Genomic DNA, 17,690 nt, shown 5'->3' with positions numbered 1-17,690 from the left:
GGCCATGGGCTAGGTTGGTTCAAGGGGTGGCTGGACAGAGAGACACTGTCATGAGGCCATGGGCTAGGTTGGTTCAACGGCTATTGTCAGGTCACGGGTTAGGTTGGTTCAAGGGGTGGCTGGACAGAGAGACGCTATCATGAGGTCATGGGCTAGGTTGGTTCAACAGCTATTGGCTATTGGATTAGGCCAATTCAACCGCTATCGTCAGGTCACGTACACACACACACACACACACACACACACACACACACACACACACACACACACACACACACACACACACACACACACACACACACACACACCTCGCAACAACACAGTCATTTCCTTAGATAGGAAATAAATAACAACACATGATCTAAATATTATGTTCACGTGACAATTTTCTGTTTCAGTCCTTTGTGGTGCGTCGGTCGAGTCAGCGTGACTCGCTGGCGTTGTCGGTGCAGCATCAACAGGAGGCTTGCTCCAGCGTCGACCACTACATCATCGAAAGCACCAGCCACGGACTGAGACTGCAGGGTTCCGCCCACTACTTCTCCTCCATTCCCCATCTCATCGAGTTCTACATCTGCTGCAAGTCAGTACACGCTGCTAGGCTAACTACGTCCTTACCTCACCGACCCGTGAAGATCTGGGTTAGAATAGGTCATCAGCAACCCATGCTTGTCGTAAGAGGCGACTCATGGGATCGGGTGGCCTGGCTCCCTGACTTGGTGGATGCATGTCATCGTATCCCAATTGCATGACATTAATCACTAGATTGTCTGGTCCAGACTCGATTATTTACAGACCACCGTCATAGCTGGAATATTGCTGAGTGCGGCATTAAAACAACCAACAACAATCTCATGTCACTAATGGCTAACTTTGAAATGTTGAAATCAACATAAAGGCCTGCAGTACAACTATAAGAAGTGAACCGAGCGTCAGTCTGATGGAATACGTATTGTCTCAGTTACATGTATCATTGAATCAGCACTTAAAAGAGTGCAACACACTATTTGATCTTTGACCACTTAAGTTTCACACTTGAAAGTATTTTCTGTACCAGAAAGATAAGTGAACCAGCCTGTAACATGAATATTGAAGGGAACTATGTGACTTTGAAGTTGGTTCAAGTGTTGTTTATTGGTGGCTGTGTTGTGCGTCAACAGGGAAGAGCTCCCCGAGCTGCTTGTGCTTCCTGCTGTCATCATGAGTGCAAGGTCGCCCAAGGAGTTGTCTTCCCTTGCTCTCTTAGGTCAAGGTCAGTTCAAAGTTAAACAAGTTTCACAACATTACCTGTTTTGTTATTTCTTCTGTAATGTTTCAATTAATCTTCTGACTTTATGATTAGGAAAGGCTGTGTATTGATTTGCCTTCCCATGTTCTTGTCTCAGCTAAAGAATAAGGGTTTTTGTTTCAAGATTAAAACAAGTTTTCAATTTCAAATTATCAGAGGAGAAAAGAATAAGACAGTTAAATGTCCAGTCTCATCTTTGATTTCGTTGAGACTTAGTTGACATGTTTACTATTTTACCAGATTTCTGGCAGTCTCGTATTTCCCGACACAACAGTTCCGACAGCTTGGCTGGGACCCCGGTCTTACACAAGTCCTGCAGTGAGCCCATCAACATCACACGACCCACGTCCAGCTTCCCGCCAGAGTTGCCGGCCAAGGTGGGCCACCCCGACTTTATTGATGCTATCTTTTCCTTGCTTTTCTTTTCATTTTCTTTCCTTGTCTCGTTTTGTCTCGTCTACCCTTTTCTTTTCTTTCCAAATTTTTATTTTGAAGTGATCTAATTAAATTGATTTGATTTATTTTATTTTATTTTATTTATTTTGTTTATCTATTTGGATTTTATTTGCTTTTGTTGAAGGTGAAGAATGCAGCACCATCTGCATCCCTGGGCGACTTCTCCAAGTTCATGATCGACCGGAAACATGCCCGCATTGCAGAGGAGGCGCCACCCGTACCAGCCATGATGGAGGAAGGCAGTAGCCAGGTGACAGTGGAGACAGATGGGGGGTGCTGCCCTCCTCCAGACCAAGTACCTGCCCCGCCATCAGGAGACGAGAGTGAGGTCTCCCACCACCTGCATGGTTACAGGGAACAGGTCGACCTGAAGTCACACACTCATCCTCGAGCCTCAGACAAGGGCAAATCGAGTCTGTACTTCACAACGTCCCTCGACCTCCTCCACATCCCCGAGACCAGCTACTTCCGCAGCAGTCTGGAGGACAAGATGAGCGATTACGAGGACATCTGGAAAAATTCTGTGTGTGAGAGTGACAGTGTGAAGAACAATATGAAGTGCAATATGTGGACCCAGACCCAGGAGGAGCACGGCCAGGACATCCCACGTGTGCACAACGACATCAGTCCCACTCATAATGAGTCGGGGATATCAACTCTCTCCTCCAACGGAGGATCACTGCCAAAGAACAATGTCCACAAGGCAATAGCCATGAGTTCTTCCCACCAGTCTCGTGAGTCCACGCATGTGTCATGTGACGTGAGGGTCAGTCAGAGTATGCACAGTGGCCGGAATGTGGTTGATACATACGCAAAGTCCCACATCCAAAAGTATCAGCAGCAGATGTGGGTGGTACCGGGGGACCCACGGCCGGGTGTGGTCAGAAAAGAATCCCCCAATTCTAGCTCAGCACCAAAAACTAAACCGCCTCCTTTGCCAAATCTGTCTCGGATTAAATCTTCATCCACATCATCGCTATCAACGCTGGCACATTCACCCATTTATGCTGAACCAGCAGATGCTGTCAACTTGGACTGTGGGCGCCCAGTGAGTGTCCGGATCAGGCGTCGCTCGGCGCCATCGTACAGTCCTAAGGATGGGCCGGATCTGTTAAGGATTCCCACGGCCCACCCCCCTCCAAAGGTTTCCCAGCAGCCTCAGCTGGAGACCATCCTTTCACCTCGGAATGTCCCTACAAGTGACATGATATCAGATTCCAGCAGTTTTGTCTTCAGTTTCGGTCGCCAACAAGTCCAAGAGGTCAAGGTCGCTGAGACAAGGAGTAGCAGACGCGCGGTTGGTCGCAGTCAGAGTATGAAGACCGAGCGTCAGGAGACCCACAAGGTGACGAGACAGAGGAGTTTAAAGGAGAGGTTTGCCAGGTTAAAAACTGATATGTTGAAGTTTCGTACACCAGACAATAATAAAAGTGCTGTCTCAACCCCCGAGTCTGACGAGCATCGACCGCGAGGTGCGAGCGGAATCAATGATGTTCTCTTCTCTCTGGAAGACTTGGAAACTGCTTCTGGGAAAGTGGAAAGTCCACCACTTAACAAATTCCCTGTGTACAAGAAGCAGATGTCCACAGAGTTAAACAACCGTACGTCGTGTTTCTCTGAATCGTCGACCGTACAGGACATGATCTCATGTGCTCACCCAGAGTTCAACGTCCGCCCACTCCGACCCCTCACCGTCCGCAATGTAAAGTGTGTGTCCGAGTATGACAACCTCCGCCACGCCTACGCCCCTGCATCTGTGACAGAAAGTACAGCAGGCACAGTATTCTGTAAACCCTGGGATAACTCCCCACTGGAAAACATCTTACATTCACGGAATGGTGCTCTGCAACCTGCGATGAATGCCGAAGAGCGTGTGCAGCGTTGGCAAGAGAATACTCGGTGTGCAAAGAATAAAGTAACAGTATCCACCAATCAGAATTTGCGAGACAGTATTGGCCACGTGTCTGATGTGCCAAGTGTGGGTTCCAACACAGACAGTGCGATGGAGATGCTCCACGGAGCTCGGTCTCGGATTAACGGAAGTGTATCAGCACATCAGACACTGGTTTCCTACACAACAGATTCATTACAAAGTGCTCATGTGAATGTTGCCCTTGACGACACACAAGGGGGGATAATGCTTGATCCTTCAGATGATGACGAAGTGATTGCAGACAATCTGAGTGAAGTCATTAGTTCTGATCTCCGGGATAGATTACGACCAATTGTTTGTAAGTATCATCACTCCACTGAGATTGTTTGGGTCGGCGTCGGCGTTGGCGTCGGCACAGTGACTGCAGACATGTTCCCCAGGTGTGGTTCTGTATACAGAAATATTCCTTGGCCAAAATCAGAATACAGAACGGTACACAAGCATATGTCCATTCTGCATTGCGCAGTGCACTTAACTGGTCCCTTGACACAGGAAGATTTCCCTCAACTGTCCTACTGTTGTATGAGATGCATTCCTGCATGCAATATACAACACAAACATACACAGTGACGTACGTCCAGTACTCTTAGATTCTGCGATGCACAGCACCACCCAGCATGTACTTGTTATCAAGCAGACCGGAACTGATTCAGGAATATGGACTTGTCCGCCGTTTTGAATACCACATACTGTTCTGTATTCTGATTTTGGCTCAGGTACATTTGTGTTTACTGAAACGTACCTTGGGTACATGTCTGTAGTACCCGTGCCAACAACGACCCCATCAGCTGCAGTGTGTGCCGTCCCTGTTGCAGTACGTTCTTTACACAGTTATTTAGAATGAAGGGAAAACTGGTGGTGATTATCTTGCTCCATCTGCCAGTCACCTTGCATCAAGCAGTTCAGGAATTATTTTTATAAAAAAAATTATAACTTAGTTGAAAGGAGGGTGCATAGCTCACAAGCTGTTTCTCGTTTGTTTGTGGAAGTTTGTGTAGAAGTGTAGAACTCGTGTTCTTTGACATCAAGTTTGTTCTGCCAATTTTTTGCTTATTTTGTGTACCCAGACATCAATTGAGGCTCAGGATATCAGTCACTGCATTGTTCGGTCCAGATTGATTTATTCCAAACATAGTTAAAGGGACAGAGATATTGATGACCTTCTTTGTAATAATAATCTTTGAATGGCATTTATAAGTGATACACATACACAGAGAGTTTATTGTCAACTTCTTTATTTTGAGGAACTCAGTGTTTCTGAGTGTATGCTTACTCCTTCATCAGGTGAATGAATGCTATAAAGCACAGAGCATATATATGTACATGTAAGGACAACAAAAGTTCAAGGTTACAAAAGGTGGAAGTGTAACAAGGGAAACTAACAGTTAACAGTTAATTAGTGCTGATAGGTGATTAGCAATGATTTTCTAGTTTTATTAATGAGCTGCAGGCAGAAGGGAGGCAGGGAGTAATTATCACTGATACTGAGCTGCAGGCAGAAGGGAGGCAGGGAGTAGTTATCACTGATAATGAGCTGCAGGCAGAAGGGAGGCAGGGAGTAATTACCACTGATACTGAGCAGCAGGCAGAAGGGAGGCAGGGAGTAATTATCACTGATACTGAGCAGCAGGCAGAAGGGAGGCAGGGAGTAGTTATCACTGATAGGTAATAGCAACAGGTAACATCAATGGACAAATGGAAGCCAGCTTTGATTTACAGTCACGTCTTGTTAATCTAACACTCATTAATCTGACAATCGGCTTTATCCGACACTAATGATGGGAACCCACTAAATCAGTGCTATTTAGACCCGTTAATCCGACAGTCTCGCACTCCGACAAACCTCATTTGCAACGAATTACCGAAATCACTCATTAATCAGTCTTGTTAATCCGACACGGTGATCAGCGTACTCCATGGTCATCTGCCCGGCAATATACAGCCCATGTTTTGATGCGAGACGAGTCGGCTGGTAGCTGCATAATACAACGGCTGCAGAGATAAACTTTTTTAACAATAAACAATTCATGCTTTAAATAAAGGAAACAGGATTAATCACATGCTTAGATTACCTCAATCTCATTAAAATCAGATACAAGTTCTCGCTATCACCAAGGACATCCCTTTACAGATCACATCAGAACAGCCTTTTGCGAACTATGACCGACCAATGAAATGACTAACAGGAAGTCAACATTAGCCACTAAGAAAGCAGCTGTCTTAACCTTTTTGTACCAGTTTCAAACCGGTGTCTTCCATTCCAGACAATCCTTTTAAAAGTATTTTGAATAAGTCATACACTCCATAACAGTTGTTTTGTGCTAAGCTTTAGAGGTTGCATGATTAGAAAACATATTCCGCTAACAATATAATATAACATATGAATATTTCATTTTTTATTACGTGTTTGTGTCGTTACCTGTCGTGTAGTTGTCTGATTTTCGATCACGAACATTGATGCTACTTAATTTCGTTTATCCGACATACATATAATCATATGCAACCAACGATGTCGGATTAGCGGGACTTGACTGTAATTGTCTGGGCTAAATATGCAGCTCTGAAACATTGTGTTCCTCGTCCTAAAGTAGTTGCCGTCCATAAACTTTCTTCCTATATATCCACACTGTAGGGTTAGGTGTTGTACTCCTGCAGAGTGAGGTGAATCTCCCCCTGAACGCTAAGGAGCATGGTGAACAAAGTTACTTCCCTTTCTTCTTCTGAAATCTTAATGTTCACACCCATGATGCGAGAAAACAAGAGAAAATAGAAAACTTTTGTAGGGGATATAGAAATGGGGTCCATTCTTTTCGTTCATCGATCAGTTCTCCTGTAACTCTTGACCCGTTCAATATTTCTTCAAGAAACCTGGTATACACATCAGGCATTTATGTGGAGGATTTTTAGATATCTCCATGTAATGGGTTTTCAGACACTTAAGGAACATTCGTAGTTTCCTTGCTCATCACAAGAACAACTGTAAACCATCTCGATCACTTATAAAAGACAACTTTCACTCCAAACCAAGCCATCATATGGGCGTTTACAATGTCTGTGTGACGCAACACCCACACACATAGCGCAAATAATCGCAATAATCATGGCTGTCCGAAAACTATTATCCGACGATATAAATATGTTTTGTCTTTCTCTGTAACCATGGTAACCTGTTCTGCTGCAGCTTGGTCTTCATCCCACTCTAACAGCAACAACCCTGGCGGCAAGATCCGTGAATACATCTTCCGGCTCTCCATCGATCACAACACAACGTTTGGCAGCACCATCGAGAACTTCATCCAGTGTACGCTTGAAAGTCAGGAACGCAACCCACACCACGTCATGCGCAATGTGAGTTAAAACCCCATATCACACCGGTCAGAGAATTACTGTGTCACCCACTACACGTCATGTGCAATGTGAGTTAAACCCCATATCACACCGGTCAGAGAATTACTGTATCACCCACACCACGTCATGCGCAATGTGAGTTAAAACCCCATATCACACTGGTCAGAGAATTACTGTGTCACCCACTACACGTCATGCGCAATGTGAGTTAAAACCCCATATCACACTGGTCAGAGAATTACTGTGTCACCCACTACACGTCATGCGCAATGTGAGTTAAAACCCCATATCACACTGGTCAGAGAATTACTGTATCACCCACACCACGTCATGCGCAATGTGAGTTAAAACCCCATATCACACTGGTCAGAGAATTACTGTGTCACCCACTACACGTCATGCGCAATGTGAGTTAAAACCCCATATCACACCGGTCAGAGAATTACTGTATCACCCACACCACGTCATGCGCAATGTGAGTTAAAACCCCATATCACACTGGTCAGAGAATTACTGTGTCACCCACTACACGTCATGCGCAATGTGAGTTAAAACCCCATATCACACCGGTCAGAGAATTACTGTATCACCCACACCACGTCATGCGCAATGTGAGTTAAAACCCCATATCACACTGGTCAGAGAATTACTGTGTCACCCACTACACGTCATGCGCAATGTGAGTTAAAACCCCATATCACACCGGTCAGAGAATTACTGTATCACCCACACCACGTCATGCGCAATGTGAGTTAAAACCCCATATCACACTGGTCAGAGAATTACTGTGTCACCCACTACACGTCATGCGCAATGTGAGTTAAAACCCCATATCACACCGGTCAGAGAATTACTGTGTCACCCACACCACGTCATGCGCAATGTGAGTTAAAACCCCATATCACACCAGTCAGAGAATTACTGTGTCACCCACACCACGTCATGCGCAATGTGAGTTATAACCCCATATCACACCGGTCAGAGAATTACTGTATCACCCACACCACGTCATGCGCAATGTGAGTTAAAACCCCATATCACACTGGTCAGAGAATTACTGTGTCACCCACTACACGTCATGCGCAATGTGAGTTAAAACCCCATATCACACCGGTCAGAGAATTACTGTATCACCCACACCACGTCATGCGCAATGTGAGTTATAACCCCATATCACACCGGTCAGAGAATTACTGTATCACCCACACCACGTCATGCGCAATGTGAGTTAAAACCCCATATCACACTGGTCAGAGAATTACTGTGTCACCCACACCACGTCATGCGCAATGTGAGTTAAAACCCCATATCACACCGGTCAGAGAATTACTGTATCACCCACACCACGTCATGCGCAATGTGAGTTAATACCCCATATCACACCGGTCAGAGAATTACTGTATCACCCACACCACGTCATGCGCAATGTGAGTTAAAACCCCATATCACACCGGTCAGAGAATTACTGTGTCGTGATAGGACTGAAACAGTGTGCAGATTTACCCACCTCACTCACTCTTGAACAATGGAGGTATGAATGCACACTTAATTCTGCCGTCACACATTCGAGCTCTCCTATTTCTTGTCACAATCTTTTGTACTTTTAGTTAAGATGAATGTGAAAATATGAGGACTTGCATGCATGTTATCCTGTCAGAAACATGGATGTTGATGGGGAGAGTTGTGTTGCAGGTGCGGCAGTTCATGACGGGGATCAAGAACTACCTGGTGAAGCATGGGGAGGGGGAGCTGGAGGGGCTCATCGAGAGGGAGAGAACCAGGGTGAGTTGTACACACTGAGGGTTTGCCTGGCCCAGACTTGGTGGGATACTGCAGTGTCGGCTACGTTAAGAAAACTTGCTCTCTTACTCAACTCCTTCATAGTCTCTATTCTCCAAGGATTGAACTTGAAACTCATAAATACTTTGTTGTCTCCAGCTTGGGGCAAACGAGTTCCTGAACATCGATGCGATCATTGAGGGTGCCCTCCACGTATGTGTCCTCCGGCCAGTCAAACATCACATCTATAAGCTGTTCGTCCAGGAACACAACAGGTAAACACATGGTGTACCATCTTACCAAGGCAAGGGAGTTTACTGACTATAAAAGTCCAGTTTCCACCCTTGCCAAACTAACCTGGAATTATGGAGTTACATTTTGGCTGGACTAACAAGTTTATGCACAGTCCAATCAAAATCGCATAACGATCTAGACATCCGGTTCCTAAACAACTTGGATTTTAATGTGCAGATTTTGGTCGACTGAAGTATTTGCAAAGCATGTGTTACTGACAACTGGGCATCGACAGATGTTTTGCAAATCTTTTCATGATTTTAATCAAGGTGCTCACATGATTTGATGCACTTCGTGTGTTTAGGTCCGTTTTACTACAATACAGAACTTGATTATCGATCAGATCGTCTTGACTGGGCACCGCCATTTTGTTTGAAGCAATTGCAAGTGATACGAGAGATGGAGTCTATTGGAGGGACACAGAAGGGATATAACTTGTAATAGCCACTGGTGGCACTACGATCGAGCCGGGAAATTCCAAAACCTATGTTAGAGTATGGGACTTACGATCACCTTAGTGCTAAGATCGCTTTGTGGAACGGGGCCCAGCCTAGTTCGGCTTTTCCATCCCTTGCAGTTTTACATTTTCTACCAAAACCTCGGTGTCGTGTTTTATCCTAGATACTTTTATACTAGTCCCCACCTGCCTGTGTGGGACAAGTGGTCGGCGGATGACGTGTGTTTCATGATCCCTACTTTCTGTTGTCAGGTCCGGAAGCCTCAAGTTGATGACAAGGAATATCATGTACGCCCGTTCTAAGACACCGGAGGAGATCGGCATCAAGGTACGGGACCTTTATGTTGTTGCGACATTTACTGACCTGAGTTTGACCCAGCATGTAACATGTTCAGTTTGTAAAAATACAATATTTCCTCTGTTCACTTGCATAGATGCAAAATGAATTCTGTTGTATTGATGTATCCCGTGTCCCCTCAGGCTTGTATCAAGCCCCCGAAGCCGGCTGACATGGAGCTGATCAAGCATCACCTGGACAAGATGCAGAAGGCGTACTCTCCTCTGAAGAAGCTGGAGAACCTGCTATTTGCCACATCCACCATATACCAGTGTGTGAGTATACCAGTGTGTTAGTATACCAGTGTGTGAGTATACCGGTGTGTTAGGAATACTCGTGTGTTAGTATACCAGTGCGTTAGTATACCAGTGTGTTAGTATACCAGTGTGTGAGTATACAAGTGTGTGAGTATACTGGTGTGTTAGTTTACCTGTGTGTTAGTATACCTGTGTGTTAGTATACCAGTGTGTTAGAATACCAGTGTGTTAGTATACCTGTGTGTTAGTATACCGGTGTGTGAGTATACCGATGTGTGAGTATACTGGTGTGTGAGTGTGAGTATACCAGTGTGTTGGTATATCGGTGTGTGAGTATACCAGTGTGTTGGTATACCGGTGTGTGAGTATATCAGTGTGTGAGTATACCAATGTGTGAGTATACCGGTGTGTGAGTATACTGGTGTTTGCCACATCCACCATATACCTGCATCACTTAACTCATATTGCTCAAGGCAGCATTAAACCCAACTCCCACTCTCACATTCACCCTCGGGTGATGGAACATTGATGCAGTTTGATCCGTCAGTTTAGTCCGAGTACTACACGCTGTGACCCTGTCCCTGACCTTTACCTTCACCTTGTTCCAGGTACGGCAGAAGCAGCCATCCGTGACGCAACAGTCGATGGGTGCCGACGGTATGTACTCACAAAAAAAGGAAATCTCAAGAAATTTGTGGAGTTTTGTAAACCATTTAATGGGTGTTAGATTCACATCTGTTTTAAAGCTTGACATGTGATAGTCCAATTATAACTTTCCATCCTATCTTTCAGACTTCCTGCCAATGTTGATTTACGTCATGGTGCACTGTGGGTTGGTGTCCGCGGAGATTGAGGCGGAGTTCATGTGGGGTTTGCTGCACCCCTCCCTGCTGACAGGGGAGGGGGGATACTACCTGACCACTCTCAGCAGCGCCGTCCTCGTCCTCAAGAACTTCCAGGACACACAGGAGACCCACGCAGCACATCACTTGGTGAGCTAATGGTTGATTGGTTGGCATCGCATCAGGTCAGCTCTTGGTTAATTGCTTGGTATCGTACCAGGTCAGCTATTGGCTGATTGCTTGACATCGCACCTGGTCAGCTATTTAAGAATGTGACATTGCTGATTTCATTTTGTAACCAGACCAGCCCAAGCTGAACAAAATGGTTAATTGCTGTAGCCCATGTCCCTCTTCCCACCTCATCAAGTGATGTTAGCATGAAGTAGGCTTGACAAGGTGATCCGTGCAGGCCAGGATGAAGTAGGCTTGACAAGGTGATCCGTGCAGGTCAGGATGAAGTAGGCTGCACCAGTACCTTACTGCTCTTGTCAGACAGACAGTCAGTCAGTCAGTCAGTCAGTCAGTCAGTCAGACAGACAGACAGACAGACAGACAGACAGACAGACAGACAGACAGACAGTCAGTCAGTCAGTCAGTCAGTCAGTGAGACAGACAGACAGACAGACAGTCAGTCAGTCAGTCAGTCAGTCAGTCAGACAGACAGACAGACAGACAGACAGTCAGTCAGTCAGTCAGTCAGTCAGTCAGTCAGTCAGACAGTCAGTCAGTCAGTCAGTCAGTCAGTCAGTCAGTCAGTCAGACAGAGGGAGTCTGCCACACTAAAGTACTCTACTAGTAGGTATATTCTTAGAGAATGATATTTGGACATTTTCAAACTTTAGCTCCGTAACATAGCTCAAAACGACAACACTGTCAAATACTTTAAGGGCATCTTAATGATAGGTATCAATGTTTCTTTTGACAGTAGTTAATGAATCTGATTGAGTTGTTTGCTTCAGCTGTAAGACTACTGGAGATCTACTTAAATATTTATAAACATTCACAACGTCCATTTTTCGAACATTTTAAGTGTTCCACTTCGTCAAAACACAATAATTTTATTTTTGTTTAGATTTACTTTCATTCCAGTGGAAACACATACATTTTCAAGAAGATTTTCTTCTGTAGCTGTAAACACTGTCCGCAACAGACGATACGTCATCTGAGTATAATAACGCAAACAGATGTGGTATCTCACTACTAAGAAATTTGCATTGACCACCAGTTTTTTCCAACATCACTGAGTTTATTTAGAAAGAGAAAAAGTTTGGGTCTCAGAACACATCCCTGACGGGTGCCAACATACAGGTGAAATCATCAGAAGGGCCAACCTTTCAGTACATTGATGCCAGTAATCCTAGAAAGCCCCCTATATTCCCACTCGGTTTAAGCTTTTTAAAAGAATGTTGTGGTTCAAGCTGTCAAAAGCCTTCGAAAAGTCAATAAAGATGCAGTAAAATCTACACTTGGCCTTTGAAATGTATTTTTGTACAGTTGCTCGAAGAGTAAATATTTGGTCAGTGGTGGAGTATCCTGGTCTAAAACCTGCTTGTGTTTCACTTGTGACTGTCACACACCAGGAATGGAGGCGTCTGTCTAGACTGGAAGTCAACACCTTCCATAGTTTCCGTGAGAGATGTTGCCCTGTAGTGTAATGACCGGGCTTGTCCTGATCACCTCCTTTCATAATGGGGCAGATTATGCTCTTTCTCCACTCATCCTAAAAAAAAGCAGTGTGAAGGATTTTTTTAGATAGGAATACAATATTGTAATAAATATTTTAATTTGAACAGTCATGAATACTGCAGAAACAGTTAATAATGCTTTAGTTTTTCTTTATTAATTTTGTCCTTCTTTGTTTCCCAGGGTCGTCTTCCGAGCATCAGCGACATGCAGGGTTTCCTCAAGATTGCGATTCCCGACGAGTTGCGGGACAGCATCGTGTGGAAGACACTTCCCATCAGGCCTAGTATGAGCACCAAGGATGTCTGTGAGTGTCTGCCTCACCTAGGGTTGTCTCCCCTTGATTGCTCTATAAGTTAATGGTGAAGAGAACTGATGTTAAATGTATCCCCGGCCACAAAGTGGGGCGTGGGCTATGGGAATAGAGTTCTTCCGTCCTTCCATCCAGTTCTCAATGTGGACAAATTTTCTCAAAAACTGTCCAAGTTAGAGAAATAAAATTTTATGCACTGATGTTACTGGTCACGATCTCAAATGAGTTCGAAAATTCATTTTTTACAGAGTAAATGCTTTACAACTTTGGTGCATACTGTGTGAAAAAGATTTCACAGCAACTACTGAAATTAAATGACAATAGTTTGCAAGCTTATCTAAGAGATACTTGTCAAGACTAAGTTCGAAAATTGGTCCCCTCATTTATTCTCTCTCTCTCTCTCTCTCTTCCTCTCTCTCTCTCTCTAAAAAACTAATAGGTACTCTTTCTTGAAACTGTGCAAACACCATGTTGTCAACTGGTACCTTTTGTTATTTAGGGATTTTTAGAATTTATATTTTTTCTGTGTTCATGGCAACAAGTTTGACTCTCTTCATAGTTGTGTGTACACGACATAGACATGTACACAGTTCAGAATCCCAGTTCCATGGTATAGTTTTGATAGTTCAATAACTACTCTTGTATGAGGACAGAGAGACAGACAGATTAGATTAGAGATTCTCTCATGAAGTTGGACTTAATGTAACAATCAGATGATTTGTTCTTTCGAAATTTGTAGGGGCTAGGGGGGATTTGTCATCTTCTGATGACTCTTTTGTAAGGGAGTTTTGGCCCTTGCTCCATGCGCTTCAACAGTGTGCTTACTGTGTGCAGTGTGGACAAGTTTTTACAGAAACAAGAAAATTACTCGAAAGTTTCCATGCTTATCTAAGAGATACTTGTCAAGAATAAGTTCAAAAACTGGTCCCCGAAATTAGTTGTTTACTGAGCTACGGCCCTTTATCCATGTTGTTTACCTTCTGATGTGCCCCATGGCGGGGGAATAGCGATTACACTGTTGTGTGTGTGTGTGTGTTTGTGTGTGTCATATTATCATATATAATTATATATTATGGCATATAATATATGATATAAGAATCTTATATGCCAAATAGTGTTGCTTTAATGATCCAACAGTTTCTATTTTATGTTATGAGATTTCTTTACGACTTCTGATTTTTCTTCATTTGTGTTGTGCAGGTGCTCTGATCGCACACAAGTTCAAGGTCACCAATCCTCAGGACTACGGCCTGTACCTGCTGGTGGATGGAGACGGTAGGTGCAGCTTTCGAGAGCCTAGCATCATGTACTGTTGTCCAGGTTCCACACCTCCGTGGTCTAGTGGTAGAGCGTCTGCCTGGAGAGCGGACGGTCTGGGTTTGGTCCCCGACTGTGTCATACCAAAATACGTTAAAAGATGGTACTTGTTGTTACCCTGTCAGGCTCTCGGCATTAAGGAGCTAAAACAAGGACTGGTCGACTCGGAGTCAGTACACTGTGTCTCAGTGGGCTAGCACTATAAAATTGGCATCAGTCCGGACAAGTACAAGCAGACGCACGCACGCACGCACGCACGCACGCACGCACGCACGCACACGTTGCTTTTTAAGGGCAATAATCTTGGACGTAACACTAAACCCTATTCACTTCACCTCACCTCACCTCACCTCACCTCACCTCACCTCACCCCACCTCTACCAGCTTGGTGAGAAAATAAGCTAAATAAGCAGAACAATGAAGGTGGGAGACTGTGTTGTTTCCCTTGCTGACCTTCCGGGATAGGTACAAAGGTCAAGGGTTCATGTTTCTGTGGACCCTGTATCTGGAATCTAATTGGAATCCAAGTATGTCAGCACAGCTCTCCCCTGGTCATTTGATTTATGTATTTTTGTAATAAACACACCTGCTTCACATGCCCATCTTGTGTTGCAGAGCGCCACCTGGCAGACAACCTCTGCCCGCAGATGATAAAGGGAGAATACCTCGCCTCGACACAGGAAGCTGTCTTTGCCTACAAGAGAGTGGAAGCCAACATTGCCTGGCCACGCAATCTGAAAAAACCTGCATGTACGTACGTCTTGCTACAGAAGACTTCCTCCTCTGAAACATGTCTCAAGTTGGGGAATCAATAAGACAGGTTCAGCTTGGATAGTTTACAAATACCTCGGGCGCATTGATTTATCACACGGAATAATTACATGGTATCATGTTGAGTATCATCTCCAGAGGCAAGGAAGTTAACTGACTATAAAAGTCCAGTTTCCACCCTTCCCGAACAAGGCTGCAATTATGGAGTGCATAGTCCAATCAAAATCGGGTAACGAAATCGACAACCAACTTCGTAAACTGCTGTGCAGATTTTGGTCGATTTGCAAAACATGTTTGTCTCGACTGCTTTGCGACAATAGATATTTTCAAAATCTTCTCATGTTTTTAATCAAGGTGCTCACATGATTTGATGAACTTTGCCAAGTAAGACGTGTTATATTACGATATAGATCTTGTTTATCGATCAGATCATCTTCCGTGGGCGATGCCATTTTAGTTGAAGCAAATGCAAGTGATATTAGAGGTGGAATCTGATTGGTCAATAGGAGCATAACTCGTAATAGCCACTGGTCAGCGCTGCGATCGATCCCAGAAATTCCAGCCTAGTTCGGCAAGGGTGGACACTGGACTTTGACAGTCAGTTAACACCCTTGCCTCGGGAAGATGGTTTAGTTTAATCTCAAAAGACAACTTAGATTCAGAACCAATACAAGGAACAAAGTGTTCATCATTTATCATGTATGAATTTCATTGAACTGCTTCTGCACCTATATCACTTGAGGCTTAGACATCCATTGCAGTGCTGTTTGTGTGTCACTGTGTGTTTACTGTGTGTTCACCAAGTGTTTACTGTGTTCACCAAGTGTTTACTGTGTTCACCATGTGTTTACTGTGTGTTTCAGTGATGCAGGACAAGGTGTAACAAGCTCTACTACGCCTGAGGCTGAAAATCTTGCCAGGAATTTATGGTGCTACAGTTATCTTTAATTTTCCTCAACTATGCCAACATGGGTTACCATGGAAACCAGTCAAAAATTTTCCAGTGACAAGACATCCAAAGAGTTTATCAACTTTTTTAACACAAATGATCTCTCCAGAAAAAAGTATTGACAGATCTCAGTGAAGCTTCATTGGAAGGGAGGTAACTCTGTGAACACTAACCGGCTCCAAGTGGGACTATACAGCAGTCCACAACCCCTGACCTCTGACCTCTCTCCTTCCTTGTGACTTTCAGGTGTCAGAAACCAGGAATGGGTTTGAATCCAAGATTCACAGAATGTTTCTTGGTTTTTCAGCACCATTCTGATGCTCATGGATTTAACAAAAGTGCCCAGACAGGCTTCATGCAGTTGGTGGATGATGTATCAGGCAATGAGTAAGATTGTCACCAGTGTGTGTGTGTGTGTGTGTATGTGTGCGTGTGTGTGTGTGTGTGTGCGTGTGTGTATGTGTGCGTGTGTTGGGGGGGGGGGGGGGGGGGGGAGCACATGGGATGGAGCTTGGAGTTTCTTCAAATGAGACTTGAACTTGAAGTGCCTGATGTTTTATTGCCAGGGGAGGTAACTCTGTCAGAATGATGCAACTGTGACAAGGCATCCTGTGCAATACCTTAGATTTTTTTTCCATGGCAGACAAAGTATTGTTTGTTTTTGCTGACATATTCCCATGGCAACTGTTTTATGAGAAAATCATGACCAGCATTGATGGTGACATAATACAGTGTCTGGTGCTTGGCAACGCTGTACTCTGTTGTCTGTTCTGTGTACGACCAGTTGTTGTCAGAGATATATATATATATATATATTTGTATATATGTAGATTGTGTAACATATTGAATACATGGTGAGTGACATGTACAGTGACTATGTACCATGATGATGTACAGTGATCGTGTACATTGTGTGACATTGTATGTACATTATGGCATTGTGTAGTGATTGTGGCATTGTGTGACATTGTATGTACATTGTGGCATTGTGTACAGTGATTGTGTACATTGTTTACATACATTGTTTACATTGTGTACCTGAGTTGTGTATGGTTGTGACCCAGAAGAGTGATATATTTTTTGTGTGAATTTTTAATGAAATATATTTAATCAAAATTATGTTACATATTGACTTTGTTTTTGTTTGTTTTGACTGGATGAATAATAGTGATGGTTAAACAATCCTCAAAATAATAGTATGAAGTCGGCATTACCAAATTGTGACCCTTAAAAACTGATGCTTGTGAAGGTTTAATCAAATATATTTAATCAAACTTATTTCACATATTGACTTTGTATTAGTTTGTTTTGACTGGATGAACAATAGTGATGGTTAAACAATCGTCAAAATAATAGTTTAAATGAAACTGGCATTACCAAATGTGACCCTTAGTAGCCATTAGTTAAGATTCTGTAAGTTTGACCTGATATTGAATCAACAACTTTATGTACTTTTTACTCTGCAGACCTGGCTACTGCAAGCAACAAAGTTGTATTACTGATGGTTGCCACCCTCTGTGCCATAATATTATTACTTCATTCTATGTCCAACTTATTCATAATATATGATATTGCGTATATATATTTTCAAGCTGTTTCGCTCATATATGAATGAATTAAGCTTCGAAATAAAGTATTTGACTAAATCTTTCGGGTTGCTTTGTGT

At 43.7% G+C, this 17,690-nt stretch overlaps 1 protein-coding gene across 8 annotated transcripts in view; it reads left to right on the top strand.

The window, feature by feature from the left end:
- Positions 1–17,670, top strand: part of LOC124126474 — a 90,812-nt gene extending 73,142 nt beyond the window's left edge. For all 8 annotated transcript variants that reach the window (XM_046489913.2, XM_046489914.2, XM_046489915.2 and 5 more), the window contains 15 exons: positions 399–583; positions 1,161–1,252; positions 1,529–1,665; positions 1,869–3,975; positions 6,859–7,025; positions 8,718–8,807; positions 8,964–9,079; positions 9,808–9,883; positions 10,036–10,167; positions 10,758–10,806; positions 10,942–11,141; positions 12,858–12,981; positions 14,188–14,262; positions 14,920–15,054; positions 15,939–17,670. In XM_046489913.2, coding sequence (XP_046345869.2) covers positions 399–583; positions 1,161–1,252; positions 1,529–1,665; positions 1,869–3,975; positions 6,859–7,025; positions 8,718–8,807; positions 8,964–9,079; positions 9,808–9,883; positions 10,036–10,167; positions 10,758–10,806; positions 10,942–11,141; positions 12,858–12,981; positions 14,188–14,262; positions 14,920–15,054; positions 15,939–15,958 — 3,705 coding nt within the window. In that variant the 3' untranslated portion in view covers positions 15,959–17,670. The remainder of the gene's footprint in view (positions 1–398; positions 584–1,160; positions 1,253–1,528; positions 1,666–1,868; positions 3,976–6,858; positions 7,026–8,717; positions 8,808–8,963; positions 9,080–9,807; positions 9,884–10,035; positions 10,168–10,757; positions 10,807–10,941; positions 11,142–12,857; positions 12,982–14,187; positions 14,263–14,919; positions 15,055–15,938) is intronic.
- Positions 17,671–17,690: the final 20 nt, after the last annotated feature.

The sequence above is a fragment of the Haliotis rufescens genome, unplaced genomic scaffold, assembly GCF_023055435.1.
Source record: "Haliotis rufescens isolate VD_foot unplaced genomic scaffold, xgHalRufe1.0.p SCAF_72, whole genome shotgun sequence".
Lineage (NCBI taxonomy): Eukaryota > Metazoa > Mollusca > Gastropoda > Lepetellida > Haliotidae > Haliotis > Haliotis rufescens.
The sequence above is the reverse complement of the archived record's forward strand: the minus strand, read 5'-3'. Positions and strand labels throughout refer to the sequence as shown.